The sequence below is a fragment of the Coregonus lavaretus genome (genome assembly GCF_964263955.1).
Source record: "Coregonus lavaretus genome assembly, chromosome: 32".
Lineage (NCBI taxonomy): Eukaryota > Metazoa > Chordata > Actinopteri > Salmoniformes > Salmonidae > Coregonus > Coregonus lavaretus.
Genome location: NC_140019.1, coordinates 35036230 through 35055232, shown reverse-complemented (window position 1 = coordinate 35055232; position 19003 = coordinate 35036230). Strand labels below are relative to the sequence as shown.

General features: G+C 40.9%; 2 protein-coding genes across 2 annotated transcripts; both read left to right on the top strand.

The window, feature by feature from the left end:
• Positions 1–2052: 2052 nt before the first annotated feature.
• On the top strand, positions 2053–6364 carry LOC311107996 (uncharacterized protein). Its single transcript, XM_084150628.1, has 2 exons — positions 2053–2317; positions 4681–6364. Exons 1-2 carry the CDS (start codon positions 2128–2130, stop codon positions 5961–5963), a joined length of 1473 nt encoding a protein of 490 aa, XP_084006754.1. The 5' UTR covers positions 2053–2127; the 3' UTR covers positions 5964–6364.
• A 2099-nt stretch (positions 6365–8463) lies between these two features.
• Positions 8464–18124, top strand: LOC311107577 (uncharacterized protein). Its single transcript, XM_084150084.1, has 4 exons — positions 8464–8533; positions 9343–9368; positions 9643–10253; positions 17535–18124. The coding sequence occupies exons 3-4, from the start codon at positions 9852–9854 to the stop codon at positions 17799–17801; spliced, it is 669 nt and encodes a 222-aa protein (XP_084006210.1). The 5' UTR covers positions 8464–8533; positions 9343–9368; positions 9643–9851; the 3' UTR covers positions 17802–18124.
• The last annotated feature ends 879 nt before the right edge of the window (positions 18125–19003 follow it).

Below are 19003 nucleotides of genomic sequence, written 5' to 3'. Positions count from 1 at the left end.
AGCGTTCACCATAATAACCGTAAACATTTTTGGGACATTTTCTACTCTCCTCCGCTCCTGACTGCATGTGCTGCCATAGAATTTGAATTAATAGAACGGGTGTCCCCATTCAAGTCAATGATGGCATAATGTGTGGACTGGCGGCCATTGCGAGTGTACCCATAGGAACAAAGCAGAAAGTAAAATATTTGTTGATTCAACTCAGCTGACATTACAACAAAAAAACATTCCATTGCCTGAGCAAAATCAGTTAACATCATTTGAATGAAAATTCTACATTACCATGGAAATTGCATCACAATACCAGGCAGCCATTGCGAGTGTCCCCATGAGTTTACCACTCAAATAGCCAGGGTTAGAGGTTCCAAGTCTGTTCTATTCATTATATTTCTATGTGTGCTGCTGCTGCATTGTGGTTGGCATTGCCTAGGCAATGTTTCAGCAAAGAGCAAAAAAAGTGAGACACCCCACTCCCTCATTTTTTCTGGTTACATTACATTCAATTAACTAAGCAGACCAGACCCAGCTGCTATTGCATTGGTGTCTATGGGATAACCACCCCGTTAAGCAGACCGGAACTGACCACTTTTTTCAATGGTAAACGGCCTGAATGAACCATCTTAATTTATCCACCATCTTTGAAACGGACTCAACCGCACGAATGCCGTCCCATCTTCAGTCTTCAGTCAGCTGTTTATGTTTTTAACTGTTATGACGGTTATTTTATTTTCATGACGGTCTTCATCCATAACCGTTCGTTACACAGTAATTGTTCCAGCACTAGCTAGGTGAATCACTACTTTACCTGACTTTCTTAGCAGCAACGCAATGTTTCCGAGAAGCAGCTTTGGGTGTAGCCTGCTCCACAAGAACTACAGACAAGAAGAGCATGGAGATTCATTGATTAAACTACAGTATTTCAATGCATAGCTATCATGTCTTGGCACCATGGGTTGGCCAATGCACATACAGCTCTGGACCAGGTGTAAAGGAATCTTCCAGGTGAACAAAATGAGAGCAGTCGTAGGTAAATCAATCCAGGTTTAATATAGATTGCAACAAGGAGACACCCTTCAGCACAGAAGCAGAGAAAATGTCTAACAGGCCTTTTGGAGACAGGCCCTTTATATCCTAATAGACTAGCAACCCAACCCACTGACTCTCACTTACACTGGTCGAAATCATCTTCGCTGGACTCCATCAACACCTTGGTCCTGTAACTGTTGCCCTTGGAGACCTGGTTCTCTTTCCCTGAGCCTGCGTCATCCTCTTCCTCACTGTCTGGCAGATGCAGCCGGACTGGGGGAGGAAGGTCTTGAGCACCCCTGGAGCCGTGATTGCCTGTGGCCGGACGCCAAGTCTTACTGATGCTCTTAATCAGCTGCAAAGAAGATATGGGATGTGTTTGAAATGGCACCCTTTTCCCTATATAGTGCACTACTTTTGACCGGGGACTATAGGACTCCGGTCAAAAATAGTGTACTATTCATCTTATTCCATATATAGTGCAGTACTTTTGACCAGGTCAAATGAAGTGCACTACATATGAAATATTGTGCAATTGATTAACATAATCACTGGTGGTTCTGATTAAAGTGACCAAGTAAGTTAACAACAACATACCTGTTCTTCTGCTGTTTCCAACCCTCCCTTCTCTGACCACCCCAGTTTCTCTGCAACTCTTTGAAATAATCTGTGATTGTCGTCATCCATGGTCCTTTTCTCTGTAAGGGGGACAATTTAACTATTATCTGCTAACAACATGCTCGGGTAGCGTACACACCACTGATAGCTAGCTATGCCACTGAATAGCCCTATTTGGGCAATGTATACAAACAAGACACATTTTGATCTCACTACGCATTTCTATTTGATGCAATATTTGATGTTCGCGAATCTGGACATAACGTTACCTTTGAAGATTATGCTAAGTACTTTGTGCCCACGTCTCGGACAGTGACTGATAGCGACAAGCGAAAATTCAAAACTGCACACCGGAAGTTGTCATTGGCAGAACGAAAACGAGTAGTAATGACGTAGCTAGATGCGGAACTAGGCCGACGTAGAACAGATTATTGCGTTGTTCACAATAATAATACGAATTTGTAGACTTTTATTCTGCTCACAATGTCTAAACTACAGTTGCTGAACGCGTATGTTACTGAACGACTAACGGCGGCTGCTACAGAGATCTCCGTTGCCATAGAGACAACAGTAGTAGAGTTGCATGAAGAAATCTCCCGTTCGACGGAGGAGAATGATCGTCTACGAAGACTGCTGGATTTGGTTTTCAACCGACAGATAAAGTTACACAGAGGTTTGTATTGACGACTTGCAACTGTATTAACATATATCAATCATATGGCAACTTGGCAAGATATAAGCTTAAGTTAAGCTATTGTAAATATACAAGTACAAAGGCAAAGCTGCAATTGTAATGTTGAATCCCACAGCAGTATTCTCTGTGTACCAAAACCAATAAACAAGTTAGCTAGCTTTTTAACATTTTGTAGTTGCAGGTTTTAGACATTTAAACTTTGGATTTAGTTTTAGACAAAATATTTCCTGAATTATCAGCAACTTTATACACTACCGGTCAAAAGTTTTAGAACACCTACTGATTCAAGGGTTTTTCTTCATTTTTACTATTTTCTACATTTTAGAATAATAGTGAAGACATCAAACCTATGAAATAACACACATGGAATCATGTAGTAACCAAAAAATAAATAAAAAAATAAAAATATATTTGAGATTTGAGATTCTTCAAAGTAGCCACCCTTTGCCTTGATGACAGCTTTGCACACTCTTGGCATTCTCTCAACCAGCTTCACCTGGAATGCTTTTCCAACAGTCTTGAAGGAGTTCTCATATATGCTGAGCACTTGTTGGGTGCTTTTCCTTCACTCTGCTGTCCGACTCATCCCAAACCATCTCAATATGGTTGAGGTCGGGGATTGTGGAGGCCAGGTCATCTAATGCAGCACTCCATCACTCTCCTTCTTGGTAAAATAGCCCTTACACAGCCTGGAGGTGTGTTGGGTCATTGTCCTGTTGAAAAACAAATGATAGTCCCACTAAGCCCAAACCAGATGGGATGGCGTATCGCTGCAGAATGCTGTGGGAGCCATGCTGGTTAAGTGTTCCTTGAATTCTAAATAAATCACAGACAGTGTCACCAGCAAAGCACCATAACACCTCCTCCTCCATGCTTTATGGTGGGAAATACACATGCAGAGATCATCCGTTCACCCACACCGCGTCTCACAAAGACACAGCGGTTGGAACCAAAAATCTCAAATTTGGACTCCAGACCAAAGGACAAATTTCCACCGGTCTAATGCTCGTGTTTCTTGGTCCAAGCAAGTCTCTTCTTCTTATTGGTGTCCTTTAGTAGTAGTTTCTTTGCAGCAATTCGACCATGAAGGCCTGATTCACACAGTCTCCTCTGAACAGTTGATGTTGAGATGTGTCTGTTACTTGAACTCTGTGAAGCATTTATTTGGGCTGCAATTTCTGAGGCTGGTAACTCTAATGAACTTATCCTCTGCAGCAGAGGTAACTCTGGGTCTTCCATTCCTGTGGCGGTCCTCATGAGAGCCAGTTTCATCATAGCGCTTGATGGTTTTTGCGACTGCACTTGAAGAAACTTTAAAAGTTCTTGAAATGTTCCTTATTGACTGACCTTCATGTCTTAAAGTAGTGATGGACTGTCGTTTCTGCTTATTTGAGCTGTTCTTTCCATAATTTGGTATTTACCAAATAGGGTAAATATCAAATACCCACAGCGGTTGGAACCAAAAATCTCAAATTTGGACTCCAGACCAAAGGACAAATTTCCACCGGTCTAATGCTCGTGTTTCTTGGCCCAAGCAAGTCTCTTCTTATTATTGGTGTCCTTTAGTAGTAGTTTCTTTGCAGCAATTCGACCATGAAGGCCTGATTCACACAGTCTCCTCTGAACAGTTGATGTTGAGATGTGTCTGTTACTTGAACTCTGTGAAGCATTTATTTGGGCTGCAATTTCTGAGGCTGGTAACTCTAATGAACTTATCCTCTGCAGCAGAGGTAACTCTGGGTCTTCCATTCCTGTGGCGGTCCTCATGAGAGCCAGTTTCATCATAGCGCTTGATGGTTTTTGCGACTGCACTTGAAGAAACTTTAAAAGTTCTTGAAATGTTCCTTATTGACTGACCTTCATGTCTTAAAGTAGTGATGGACTGTCGTTTCTGCTTATTTGAGCTGTTCTTTCCATAATTTGGTATTTACCAAATAGGGTAAATATCAAATACCCCCCCCCCCCCCCCCCCCCGTAACAACACAACTGATTGGCTCAAACGCATTAAGAAGGAAAGAAATTCCACAAATACGTTTTAAGAAGGAACACCTGTTAATTGAAATACATTCCAGGTGACTACCTCATGAAGCTGGTTGAGAGAATGCCAAGAGTGTGCAAAGACAAAGGGTGGCTATTTGAAGAAAATCAAATATAAAATATATTTTGATTTGTTTAACACTTTTTTGGTTACTACATGATACCATATGTGTTATTTCTTAGTTTTGATGTCTTCATTATTATTCTACAATGTAGAAAATAGTAAAAATAAAGAAAAACCCTTGAATGAGTAGGTGTTCTAAAACTTTTGACTGGTAGTGTATTTCTTATTTTTCCTTTATCAGATCCCCACCAGCTCACGCTCCCCAAATCTGAAGAGGAGGTTCCCCCTGTGCAGCAGCACTGTGAGCAGGAGTGGAGCCCCAGTCTGGTTCAGGAGGACCCAGAGCCCACACAGATTAAAGAGGAACAGGAGGAACTCAGGACCAATCAGGAGGAAGGGCAGCTTCAAGGACTGGGGGAGGCTGATCTCATAAAGTTCATATTTCCTCCTGCCTGTGTGAAAAATGTTTGTGATCAGGAGAACCCATCTCAGCCCTCACATCTTCACCAAACCCAAACTGTGGAGGACAGAGAGAGGGACTCTCTACTCACCTACACAACTGAAGAGATCAAAACAGAACCAGATGGAGAGGACTACAGAGTATCAGAACCAACCAGTGACTCTCCGCCCCTCTCTGCAGTAAATCCAGACTGTTCTGCAGCTCAGAGTGAAAACATGGAAAGTGATGATGAGGTGGAGAGAGGAGGACTACTGTCAGGGTCTAAGACACTCAAATCAAAGACAAAACAGACAAAGAATGGAGAAAGGTTCCATACCAGTGCTGGAGGCAGGACGGCCATAATGTTTCCCTGTTTGACATCATCTAGTCAAACGGATGCTGCTCCTTATTGTTGCAAGGTGTGTAGGAAGACTTTTGTTTCAAACGGTTTTTTAATTTATCATGTGCGAAAGACACACACAGAGCATAAAGAATGCCAGTGTGGTGTGTGTGGAAAATGCTTAAATTCTACAGAAAGTATGATGGGTCACCTACAAACTCATACTGAAGAAAACATTTCTTGTCATGTTTGTGGCAAATGTTTCTCTAAAAGTGGTGATCTCAAAACACATATTAGAAGTCATACAGGAGAGAAACCATATCAATGCACTCAATGTAGTAAATGCTACACACAGAAAGTACACCTTAAAAATCATATTAGAACTCATACAGGGGAGAAACCATTTAGGTGTAAAGAATGTGGGAAATACTTCACACAGAAGAATACCCTGTCCAATCACATGATGATCCACAGAGGGGAGAAACCGTATCAGTGTAAAACTTGTGGGAAATGCTTCACTGAAAGTGGAACCCTGAGCAGGCATATAAGAGTTCACACAGGGGAGAAACCACATCAGTGCCAAGAATGTGGGAAATGCTTCACTGAGCGTGGAAACCTGACTAAACATATAAAGATCCACAGAAGAGAGAAATCCTATTATTGCAGCTACTGTAGCATATGCTTTACTGATGAAGCAAATTGTAAAAGACACATGAACACTGTTCACAAGAGTGAGAACATATGACAGTGGAGTGGCATAAAACCTTCAGATATAAAATATAATGTATAGAACTGACATGATCCCGTGCTCTGCGCTACATGACAGATAAACATGTATTTTCCATACATTTCTTCTTCAGCATGTGGGAGTTTTCTACATCATATTTTCATCACATCTTCTACAACTCGTGGTCCTCTGTAGCTCAATTGGTAGAGCATGGCGCTTGTAACGCCAGGGTAGTGGGTTCGATCCCCGGGACCACCCATACGTAAAAATGTATGCACACATGACTGTAAGTCGCTTTGGATAAAAGCGTCTGCTAAAGGGCATATTATTATTATTATAACCCTACTCTGGATATGTGTGTATTTCTGTTAAAATGTTCTGTTTCTTTTCTTGCAAACTTAATTGTATTTCCATGTGAATTACCGGTATAAATAAAGGTTAAATGAAAAAAGCAATCAGAGTTCTTGCTCATCTATTGCAGATTGACATGAATGACATTTCAGCCAGACAACAGTCTCAACCAAGTTCTGCTTACACTTGTTTCATCTTGGGAAGATGTTGGTTATTACCTTTTCAAAAACATGAAAGGTTGGGTACCACGTATATATAGCATTAGACACATAATCATATTTTGGAGTTTAGATTTTTACAATGCTGCTCAGTAGAGACTACTTTTGTGTGGCCACACGATGGCGCCCACGGCCAAAGCCATTCGGTGAAGCGGAAGCTGTCATTTGCAGAAAGGAAACGTGAGAGATTTGATATCTCTTCCGGATAATATTTTTTTAACGTGTTTTGCAGGATATAATCAAAGAGTTTCTAAACCCAGACGCGCAACATCGCAAGCAGACCAGGCCGAGGTTTGAAAAGGCAATGAGAGAAGTGAAAAATTATTCCTTAGTTAATTTTCTCGAAATCCAAAGGCAAACCTAGATTCGAGACAAGTAGTGGAACATGTTATTACTCCAACCTCGTGAAAGTGACAAACTGACGCGTTTTCATTTTGCTCCCATTGGAAACGACAGACTGTAGTCTATCTTGGGTTAGTTATACAAATATTTGGTTGGACCCAATGATGTGTTTCTGCGCATGAGCTTGGCTAGCCAACGTCGCCATGACATCGCCTACAAGTCTTCATACTGTACTGTCTTTGATATAATATATAAGAAGAAGAAGAAGAAGAAGAAGAAGAACAAGAACAATAACAATAAGCAGCTGCTTCCTTGCTACATTTTGACTATGTGAAATGTAACGTTGCAGGCTGAGCAGAATAATACGGACTTGTCTACTTTATTTCCGGGCAAAATGTCTAAACTACAGTTGCTGAACGTGTATGTTACTGAACGACTAACAGCGGCAGTTGCAGAGATATCCGTGGAGGTCGAGCGAACAGTAGTAGAGTTGTATGAAGAAATCTCCCGTTCTAAGGAGGAGAATGACCGTCTGCGAAGGCTGTTGGATTTGGTTTTCAACCCAGAGATAAAGTTACACAAAGCAGGTTTGTATTGACTAGCTACTGTATTAGCCAGAACAGATTCCGACCCTACACTTGCTTAAAGCTGCGCTGGGTCGGACTACCCCAAGACGCTAACTGCTGCTGTAGCCCAATTGATGATAATATCTTCTGGTCAGGGGACTTTTGTTAATAAGAGCCCTGACTCTCGTTCTTAACATTAAAACGCATCGCTTGCGGTACGGTTTTGGAAACATAAGGAACGTATCTTTAATATCAACAATAAATAATTTCCAAAATTACTATACACCATAGGGTTGGGGTTAGTGTTCCCACGGCCATATCTCCATGTTACAGCGCTTGTTTACAGAAGACAGATGGAAGACATAGTCGGCCACCTGTGCTATCTAGCGTGGTCCAAACACCTGTGTGTATGCATAACTGAGAAGGAAATGTAGTTTGTCAACTCTAGGCGCACACAGCGTATGGATCTGTGCAAAACTGCTACAGTAAGTGTATATTTTTTTACAAATATGATTTCTTGCAGATCATGAAAGATAAGGGGCATAAGCATATGTTTCGAAAACCGTTTTGTAAGCAATGTTTTGAAATTTCTAAACGTTAAAACACAGTGTCGGAATTGTAGTTCACACACAGCCAACTGTGTGCAAAGCTAACCGCTGAAACCCTGTGGATAATAAGAAGGTAATAAGAAGGGTTTTCAAGAACTAGGGTAGGACAGGCTTCTTGTTTAGATTAAGACCCCACAGAGCCGGCGTGAGATGTGGCTCGGGAAATGTATCGCAGTTCAGGGATGAGAAAAGCATTGTACTCCGAGTTGTCCCATTATCCCAGCTGTTACACCAAGAAGATTGAAATACTGCTAGTTGTTAAGTAGACTGCCCTTTTCATCCTCATGCTAGCTAACAGCAGCCATAGGCCTGTCTCTCGCTTCCGGGGCGGGACATCCGTTTTGGGGAAAATCTGGGAAATTCTATATCTGGTCTATGGCGTGGTGTTCTTTCAATAGAAATAGCGTAAACCAAGAGCAAAACCTGTTGTAGAGTACCTCTGTTCGAAATCAAGGGGGGAAAACTGCATTATTTAAAGCCTCGCACTTTGAAGTCAACCCGAGGTGGGCTAACTCGAATTGCGTTTCGACTGCCTCTAGAATGTAGAAATTATGTAATGTTGCTAGCTAGCCAATTTTGGTTACAACTAGCAAGATATCTAGCTAGCTAGCAAGATGTTGAAGAACACATTAAATTCACCATCACCACGCTGTAACTAACGTTACCCCTTGCTAGCTAGCTAGCTAAACGGTTAGCGTCGTCGCTAGCATAACAGACTAGCTAGCTAGTTTAATTCCTAACCTTGCTTGCCGCGGCCAGGTAGCCAAATGTTTAGCTTGCTAGCTAGCTAGCTAGCTAAACGGTTAGCGTCATCACTAACATAACAGGCAAGCTAGCTAGTTTAATTCCTAACCTTGCTTGCCATGGCATTGGCTACTAGCTGGCAGGCTAACCAAATACACCAGACACCTAAAATCCCTGCTAACTCACGTTAGATAGCTAGCTTGTTTCAACTCTGACTTGCAAGCTAACGTTAGCTAGCTAGCATTTAAGGGCTGACCGTTCTCAAACGTTTATTGTGTAGTGCAAAAATAAATGAAGGATCCAACTAAGTTGGTAATTCGTTAGTGATGGGGGAAAAAATAGATATAGTTACATATCACAATATTTGTTTTATTATATCGCATCGTTTTGACAATATAGCAATATTATTTTTGCGCTAGTTGGCCGTACCTTCACCAAAACTCCAGTATTTTTCCTTCATAGCTTTTTCTCCGTCTTCTTTTTAAAAAGGGAGCCAATTAGTTTTCAGCACATTTATTTCCATGACTGATCATAACTTGTTTTCTCATGTCTATCTCTTGTCCCTCAGGAAGCCTGTCCTACCCCAGTGCAGCTGTAAGCAAGTGGAGGGTCGGAATCTATTCTGGCTACCGCTGTATTAGCTAAACTTACATGAATCAAACGGATAGCAAGTCAATACAAGAAATTAGATTAAATTGTAATGTTGAATCTATAAAGCTGTTCTAATCAATATAATGGAAATGATCAAATAGCTAAGTAGCATTTTTAAAATGTCTTAATGTCATGTTTTAGACAGGACCCATAGAAGATAACTATTGATTAAGTTTTAGATTTAAAATGTCTAAGTAACTTTATACTTCTCCATCAGATGCCCAGCAGCTCACTCTCACCATATCTGAAGAGGAGGTTTTCCCGGAACAGCAGCACTGTGAGGAGGAGTGGAGCCCCAGTCTGGTTCAGGAGGACCCAGAGCCCACACTGATTAAAGAGGAACAGGAGGAACTCAGAACCAGTCAGGAGGAAGGGCAGCTTGAAGGGCTCTTTGATACCAAAGACTCCATATTCACTTCTCCCTTTATGGAAAGTGACTGTGATCAGGAGGACCCACCTCAGCCCTCGCATCTTCACCAAACCCAAACTGTGGAGGACAGAGAGAGGGACTCTCTACTCACCTACACAACTGAAGAGATCAAAACAGAACCAGATGGAGAGGACTACAGAGTATCAGAACCAACACGTGACTCTCCGCCCCTCTCTGCAGTAAATCCAGACTGTTCTGCAGCTCAGAGTGAAAACAGGGAAAGTGATGATGAGGTGGAGAGAGGAGGACTACTGTCAGGGTCTAAGACACTCAAATCAATGACAAAACAGACAAAGAATGGAGAAAGGTTCCATACCAGTGCTGGAGGCAGGACGGAGACCATGTTGCCCTGTTTGACATCATCTAGTCAAACGGATGCTGCTCCTTATTGTTGGAAGGTGTGTAGGAAGACTTTCGTGTCTGTTTTTATTTAATTTATTATGTGCGGAAAAGGCTTAAATTCTACAGAAAGTATGATAGGTCACTTGCAAACTCATACTGAAGAAAACATTTCTTGTCATGTTTGTGGCAAATGTTTCTCTAAGAATAGTGATCTCAAAATACATAGGAGTCACACAGGAGCCAAATCATATCGGCGTAAGCAATGTAGGAAATACTACACACAGAAAGTACACATTAACCTGTTAACACCTGGTGTGACATGGCACAGTGTCTTTAAACACCTGGGGCCTCATTTATCAAAGTTTGTGAGCACAAGAAATACTCAACCTAGCATGCACCAGTTTTCCCGCAAAGGTTGGCATTTATCAATTTTGAACTTAATGGGAATTTTGGCCATTTTGAACTTAGTGTGCTAATCTCCACCCAAATCTCAGACCATGCATATACACAACTTCTAGTGGTTGATCAACTGTATTGCAAGCAAATGTTGTTATTTTTGGGGAAATGGGGGTGTTTGATGAGAATTATAATAATTGAAGGCTGATAAAAAGAAAATGTAGTCCTAGTGATAAAACCGATGCATTTGCTGTTGGTATATCATATATTGAATTAACTTTTACTATTTAAAGGCCTAAATCATAATCATATTGGAGGACATGTCTATCTAGGGCTAAATCATAATCATATTGGAGGACATGTCTCTTATTAAATAGGACTAAATCATAATAATATTGGAGGACATGTCTATCTAGGACTAAATCATAATCATATTGGAGGACATGTCTCTTATTAAATAGGACTAAATCATAATAATATTGGAGGAAATGTCTATCTAGGACTAAATCATAATCATATTGGAGGACATGTCTCTATTATATAGGACTAAATCATAATCATATTGGAGGACATGTCTCTTAAATAGGACTAAATCATAATCATATTGGAGGACATGTCTCTATTATATAGGACTAAATCATAATAATATTAGAGGCCATGTCTCTATTATATAGGACTAAATCATAATCATATTGGAGGACATGTCTCTCCTTTTCTGACATGACTGGTTTATTCCCGCTACACAACTAATATTAGGTTTTATCCATCGCTCATCAAATAAAAATAAAATGTAATTTATCACATGCAGTGAAATTCCCAACGATGCAGACTTAAAAAATAATATTGAAAAGGAATAGAATGGAGTGATGTACAGGGAGTACCAGGTCAATGTGCAGGGGTATTTAGGTAGATATGTACAGGGTAAAGTGACTAGGCATCAGGATAGATAATAAGGTATTTAGGTAGATATGTACAGGGTAAAGTGACTAGGCATCAGGATAGATAATAATAAGGTATTTAGGTAGATATGTACAGGGTAAAGTGACTAGGCATCAGGATAGATAATAAGGTATTTAGGTAGATATGTACAGGGTAAAGTGACTAGGCATCAGGATAGATAATAATAAGGTATTTAGGTAGATATGTACAGGGTAAAGTGACTAGGCATCAGGATAGATAATAATAAGGTATTTAGGTAGATATGTACAGGGTAAAGTGACTAGGCATCAGGATAGATAATAATAAGGTATTTAGGTAGATATGTACAGGGTAAAGTGACTAGGCATCAGGGTAGATAATAATAAGGTATTTAGGTAGATATGTACAGGGTAAAGTGACTAGGCATCAGGGTAGATAATAATAAGGTATTTAGGTAGATATGTACAGGGTAAAGTGACTAGGCATCAGGATAGATAATAAGGTATTTATGTAGATATGTACAGGGTAAAGTGACTAGGCATCAGGATAGATAATAATAAGGTATTTAGGTAGATATGTACAGGGTAAAGTGACTAGGCATCAGGATAGATAATAATACGGTATTTAGGTAGATATGTACAGGGTAAAGTGACTAGGCATCAGGATAGATAATAATAAGGTATTTAGGTAGATATGTACAGGGTAAAGTGACTAGGCATCAGGATAGATAATAATAAGGTATTTAGGTAGATATGTACAGGGTAAAGTGACTAGGCATCAGGGTAGATAATAAGGTATTTAGGTAGATATGTACAGGGTAAAGTGACTAGGCATCAGGGTAGATAATAATAAGGTATTTAGGTAGATATGTACAGGGTAAAGTGACTAGGCATCAGGATAGATAATAAGGTATTTATGTAGATATGTACAGGGTAAAGTGACTAGGCATCAGGATAGATAACAAAAAGGTATTTAGGTAGATATGTACAGGGTAAAGTGACTAGGCATCAGGATAGATAATAATAAGGTATTTAGGTAGATATGTACAGGGTAAAGTGACTAGGCATCAGGATAGATAATAATAAGGTATTTATGTAGATATGTACAGGGTAAAGTGACTAGGCATCAGGATAGATAATAATAAGGTATTTAGGTAGATATGTACAGGGTAAAGTGACTAGGGATCAGGATAGATAATAATAAAGAGGAGCAGTATATGGTAAGTGTAAAAGTGTGCGTGTGTTTTGTCGGTATGCGTGTGTGCGTATGTAGTGCATGTGAATGTGTGTGTTTTGTGTGAGCGTGTCAATGTAGTGTGTGTGTGTATATAGTCTTGTGAGTTTGATGGGAAGGGGCTCTTTTTACTTACTCTGATCTTTGACTCATTCAGTCAAAATAATGAATCTTTCAACTAATTTTGTTCATTTGAGTCAGTAATGCCCAGAGCACACAGGACCCCCTACCAGCGAACGATGAACTGAAAACTCTTGTTAACGTTGTTCACCATAAGGGGCTTATTGGCGCTGTCATTTGTGACTGAGACTTGTAAAAGTGTGCTTTAAGCAATGTACTTTTGTTGATTGCTAGGCATACAAATACGATTATTTCTTGATACATTTGAAACAGAACCTGGTCTCGGAGCATTTTGTAATATTCTGTACTTAAATCCGAGACACTCCATTTAGTATGATACGTTACTTATGGTATGTATTCATTTGTGGATGTCCAGCATCCATTTCGTATACTATGTTTCAAATTACAATTTGTATGATATTTTACGAATTTGCCTAAGTAGTACAATATGTTACGAATTAGCAAAACATATGTAATGCTAATGTTAGCTAGCTGGCTAACATTATCTAGGCTAGGGGTTAAGACTTAGGTTAAAGGGTTAAGGTTAGGGGAAGGGTTAGCTAACATGCTAAGTAGTTGCAAAGTAGCTAAAAAGTAGTAAGTAGTTTAAAAGTAGCTAATTAGCTAAAATGCTAAAGTTATCAGTGATGAGATTCGAACACGCAACCTTTGGGTTGCTAGACGTTTGTGTTGTACCGTACCAAACGTAACACATCATACTAATTTGAGTGTCCTGGATTTACATTTTAATATGTTACGTTTAGTCAATGAGACCAGGCTGTGAAACGAGGTCTAGTTGTGGCCACAACCGGACTAGATTGTGTAAGACTCTTGGCAGAATGCATTGCTTGACTGCCGGGTGATAAGCATAATATCGTTTGTGAACTGCAGCACCCCAAACGGTTAGTTCTCGAGTTCGAGTTTGTTAGGCAAAGGCTGTGTGTATGTTTTGGTTCTACAAAGATGTGGCCATCACATTCAATAATCAAGTAATCGCATTAATTCTTGAACCATGCGATCAATCCGTTCTAAACATGTATTTGTCTTCTCTATGCTGCCTGCAACATCATCTATTTTTCTGCGCGCACATATGACAGACCGCTGTTGGTTGGAACACGTCTCTGGAGCCGCTGACTTGGAGGAGCATGTATTCATTCTGCCGTAGAATTCATTGTGGCCAGCCAGCAGGTCAAACGAACGACAAAAATGAACGAGTCACTCAGAAAAACGAATCATGACTCTCCAGCCAGTAAAAAGAGACGGTCAAAAATAACTAATCGTTTGCGAACTGCACATCACTATTGTGAGTGTGCATAGTCAGTGCAAGATCAGTGGAGGCTGGTGGGAGGAGCTATAGAAGGACGTGCTCAATGTAATGACTGGAATGAATGTAAAACATGTGGTTTCCATATGTTTGATACTGTTTCCATTTACTCCATTCCAGCCGTTACAATGAACCCGTCCTCCTATAGCTCCTCCCACCAGCCTCCATTGTGCAAGATGGGGTCAGTGCAATGCAGATAGTCAGGGTAACCATTAATTAATTATTTAGCACTCTTATGGCTATTTAACAGTCTGATGGTTTGGGGGTAAAAGCTGTCTCGGAGCCTATGATATTGTACTGTTTGCCGGACGGTAGCAGAGTGAACAGTCTATGCCTTGGGGTGCTGGAGTCTTTGGCCATTTTTCGGCCCTTCCTCTGACACCGCCTGGCATAGAGGTCCTGGATGGCAGGGAGCTCGGCCCCAGTGATATACTAGTCTAACCGCATCACCCTCTGTAGTGCTTTGCAGTCGAGGGTGGTGCATTTGCCATATCAAGCAGTGATTCAGCCAGTCAAGATGCTCGATGGTGCAGCTGTAGAACTTTTTGAAGATCCGAGGGTCCATGCCAAATTGTTTCAACCTCCTGAGGGGAAACAGACGCTGTCGTGCCCTCTTCACAAGTGCGGTTGTGTGTGGGCCGGAGTATGTGAACGGAGTTGAGCGGTTGGAAATTCCACTCATTGCTCACAGAGCAGTCTTTGCTCACCGCTCCGGCGCTCAACTTCCTTTCCCCTGCTCCGGTAAAAATCGCTCAGCGCTCACAGGAGAGACAAAAAATGGTATGGCGGTTTCGGCGCCAAGATCTTTGTAAGGCAGGGTTTACACACAAACACACACCACCAGTCCAAGTGAAGGGTTCAACCGGTCTATTACTATCAGGTTTCAGCAGCATTCCTGATATACCAAACTCAGAACAGACAGAGTAAACACTTCGTCACCAGTGGACGGTCCTCCAATCTTGTTCTTTGGGGGTTCATAAGTTCCTTTCTTCCGTTAATCCTCCTTCTCCACCATACGTTCTGTCTCCTCACTAACCTCCTTCACCTGCCGGGGTCAAAGAAAAGACAAACCAGGGCGCGGTTAAGTAGAGGCCCTGATTGGTTTCACCTGTCTGCAGTTTGGCTCTGATTACAACTGGAGAAAGGTGTGGCTGTTCTGCTGCAGTCTATAAGTTTTCCCCTGAGCTGTCCGTGGTCCTGCCTCTGGGGAATACTTCACAGTGCTGTCCGTGGTCCTGCCTCTGGGGAATACTTCACAGTGCTGTCCGTGGTCCTGCCTCTGGGGAATTCTTCACAGTGCTGTCCGTGGTCTTGCCTCTGGGGAATACTTCACAGTGCTGTCTGTGGTCCTGCCTCTGGGGAATACTTCACAGTGCTGTCTGTGGTCCTGCCTCTGGGGAATACTTCACAGTGCTGTCTGTGGTCCTGCCTCTGGGGAATACTTCACAGTGCTGTCCGTGGGTCCCGGCAGCCAAAAAACAAAGAAACCTCGCAGGCACATAACGTCCATCCACCACAAACCCTGAAACCACCACAACCCCTGAAACCGCTACAACGGCCTTCACAAATTCACTCCATCTTTTGTTTAAAAATATAATTTAACAAACACCCAATCTACTTTTGTGACTATATACACCATTTGTTTTTTAAACAGGCTATCGTAAGAAGCTTCAACATTTCAACAACATGTAGGCTATTGTACCAGGACCTACATGATGATATGAGACCGCTGTGTCAACAAAACAACTGGCATTTTCTCTTATCAATTGAAGCTCAGATACTTCAGTTGTAACTGGCTCTGTTGCGCTCACATTTTACAGTTGATGGACAACTTTTTAATTCTTACAAACGTAGACTTGTCTTTTTTAACAACAGGCTTTTATAGAAATCAAAACGTCTCCAGTGCTGCTGTACGGGCTTATTGGTTGTCTTGCTATATATTACACAGGCTGTGACCTTTTTCTCGGTGGACTCATATCAACATCTCTGCACATTAGTGGTGGTGTAGGCTAAATAAATACAACAGAATAATGAAAAGAACCGTGATGAAGGAAATTAAAAATGCGCAGAGCTCGTGGCTGAGCTGTACCGGAGCAAAATTGGAATGGACAGGCTCTCCACATTTTAAAATCCACTCCACGCTCCAGCCAAATTACACACGCTCCTCGCTCCACTCCACTTACATCCTCTGGTGTGGACCATGTTAAGTCCTTAGTGATGTGGACGCCAAGACCCGCCCCACCACAGCCCTGTGGATGTGGATGGGGGCGTGCTCTCCCCTCTTTCTCCTGTAGTCCACAATCAGCTTCTTGGTGTTCCTGACATTGAAGGAGAGGTTGTTGTCATGGTACCACACTGCCAAGTCTCTGACCTGCTCCCTGTAGGCTGCCTCGTCGGTGATCAGGCCTACCACCTTCGTGCTGTCAGCAAACTTGATGATGGTGTTGGAGTTGTGCGTGAGTGAACAGGGAGTACAGGAGGGGACTAAGCACACACCCTTGAGGGGCCCCTGTGTTGAGGGTCAGCGTGGCGGAGGTGTTGTTGCCTACCCTGTCCAATCTTATCCAGGTGGAAGAGGGCAGTGTGAAGTGCAATTGAGATTGTGTCATCTGTGGATCTGTTGGGGTGGTATGCAAATTGGAGTGGGTCATTCAATAGCCAACAATGCTCGAAAGTAAATCGACCCGTAGCCTATTTAAAATATTTGACCGTATGGATATGCTACAGCATTGTTCTGCAATAGGAGCCTATTTAATCTCAGAGCCTATGCCAAGGCAGGAGATAGAAACACAATCATGTATTGATGAATAAAATATTGAACAACAATTTGTATTTTTCATAAGTGTGAGCTGTAGCATTTCCTCTTAAATTGTTCAAATATACAATCAGTCTTGCAGAATGCGCAGCCAGTGATTGGCACTAACTATAGGCAGCATGCATTTTTTGATTTAAAAAAACTACAGAAATGTGATCAAAATTGCCATTGCGTTTTCTTTTAGAAACTGTCACGGCCCAGTTCCAACATCTCCATATCATACAGAAAATTAGTATGGCTCTGATTTATCAATGAAAACGTGTATATGTTGCATGCGACAGTTTGATAAATCCCAATCATTTGTTGCGCACGCAATGCATTTTCAGACTGGTTGAACAATGACCATCTCAAAAGTAGTGTGTGTGTGTGTGTGTACTCTGGCTGGCTGTATTTCATATGTGTTCATCTTTTTTCAGCATGCTGCCCAAGAAACTCGCTTTTGCATTCATCACTGGTGACGACATTGATTGACTGCTAATAATAATAGTAACTAATTATGATAATAATAATATTGTATGATTGTTTTGTTAGGTCACCACAGGCCTGAACCAAGCTAATACAAGAGGACGTCCAGCTGCTGACACCATAGACCCTCCAAAGCCACCCAAAGTGCTCCGTACTGGAGTTAGTGATGAAGTCCGCACGGATCAAATTGAACACTGGCCAGTGAAGTGTGAGACCCGGGGTCGCTGCAAAGTCTGCCAGAAAAATGTAACAAATACCCTCTGCCAGAAATGTGACGTGAGACTGTGTTTCACCTTTGAGAGGAATTGCTACAAGTTGTACCACATGCCTTAGTGCGGGAAATAATGGCACACTGACAGGATAAACAACTTGTTCAATGTAACTTGGGTTTCAGAAGTAATGAGTTAGGCTTCATAATGAATGTTTACATTTCAATGGTTTTATTACATTGTATTGCTATTGTTGTATTTAAGCGCAATGTTACACATTGATACACACACTCTCTCTGTCTTCTGTCTTTATCAGAGTAAAATATGTTATATGAATTATTATTGAGATTTTGTGTATTTATGAAGATTTTGACATTTCTTTTGCATTTCAGGATTTAACTCAGGGTTATACTTTGTTCACATTTAAATAAAGCTGTAAGATTTGATAAACTGAGTGTTTTCTGTGTTTTGTATTTAAGAGACATATTGTTGAAATATGTTACAGTATATGTAATATGTTATTTGGGTCTTCTTGGGCAGTCCTAATCACAGTTTAATTGTCATGCAAGGAAAACTGGGTCTGGGTATCTAAGGGTTAAATGTCATTTGAGAACTCATACAGGGGAGAAATAGTTTAGGTGTCAAGAAAAAAAATTATTCGGTTTTATGAATGTTGAATTAATGTTTTTTTTCAAGAAAAAATTATACTGAAGAAAAATATAAACGCAAAATGTAAAGTTTTGGTCCCATGTTTCATGAGCTGAAATAAAAGATCCCAGAAATGTTCCATACGCACAAAAATCTTATTTCTCTAAAATGTTTACAAATGTTTAAAATTTGTTTACATCCCTGTTAGTGAGCATTTCTCATTTGCCAAGATTCTCCATCCACCTGACAGGTGTGGCATATCAAGAAGCTGATTAAACAGCATGATCATCACACAGGTGCAACTTGTGCTGGGGACAATAAAAGGCCACTAATCTTCATTATTAAGGTGATAATTGCACTTTTCTTCCTAACACAATACTGCAATTTTTTAATTTTTTAATTTTTATTTCACCTTTCTTTAACCAGGTAAGCCAGTTGAGAACAAGTTCTCATTTACAACTGCGACCTGGCCAAGATAAAGCAAAGCAGTGCGGTAAAAACAACAACAACACAGAGTTACATATGGGATAAACAAAAACGTACAGTCAATAACACAATAGAAAAACTATATACAGTGTGTGCAAATGTAGTAAGTTATGGAGGTAAGGCAATAAATAGGCCAGAGTTCAAAATAATTACAATTATAATTTAGTATTAACACTGGGGGGGGGGGGGGCA

Excerpts from the sequence above, each read along its gene's own strand:
- LOC311107577 (XM_084150084.1), top strand. The coding sequence starts at position 9,852 with ATGGAAAGTGACTGTGATCAGGAGGACCCACCTCAGCCCTCGCATCTT. Across the intron at positions 10,254-17,534 it reads CTGCTCCTTATTGTTGGAAG|GTCACCACAGGCCTGAACCA; the intron begins GTGTGTAGGAAG and ends TTGTTTTGTTAG.
- LOC311107996 (XM_084150628.1), top strand. The coding sequence starts at position 2,128 with ATGTCTAAACTACAGTTGCTGAACGCGTATGTTACTGAACGACTAACG. Across the intron at positions 2,318-4,680 it reads ACAGATAAAGTTACACAGAG|ATCCCCACCAGCTCACGCTC; the intron begins GTTTGTATTGAC and ends TTCCTTTATCAG.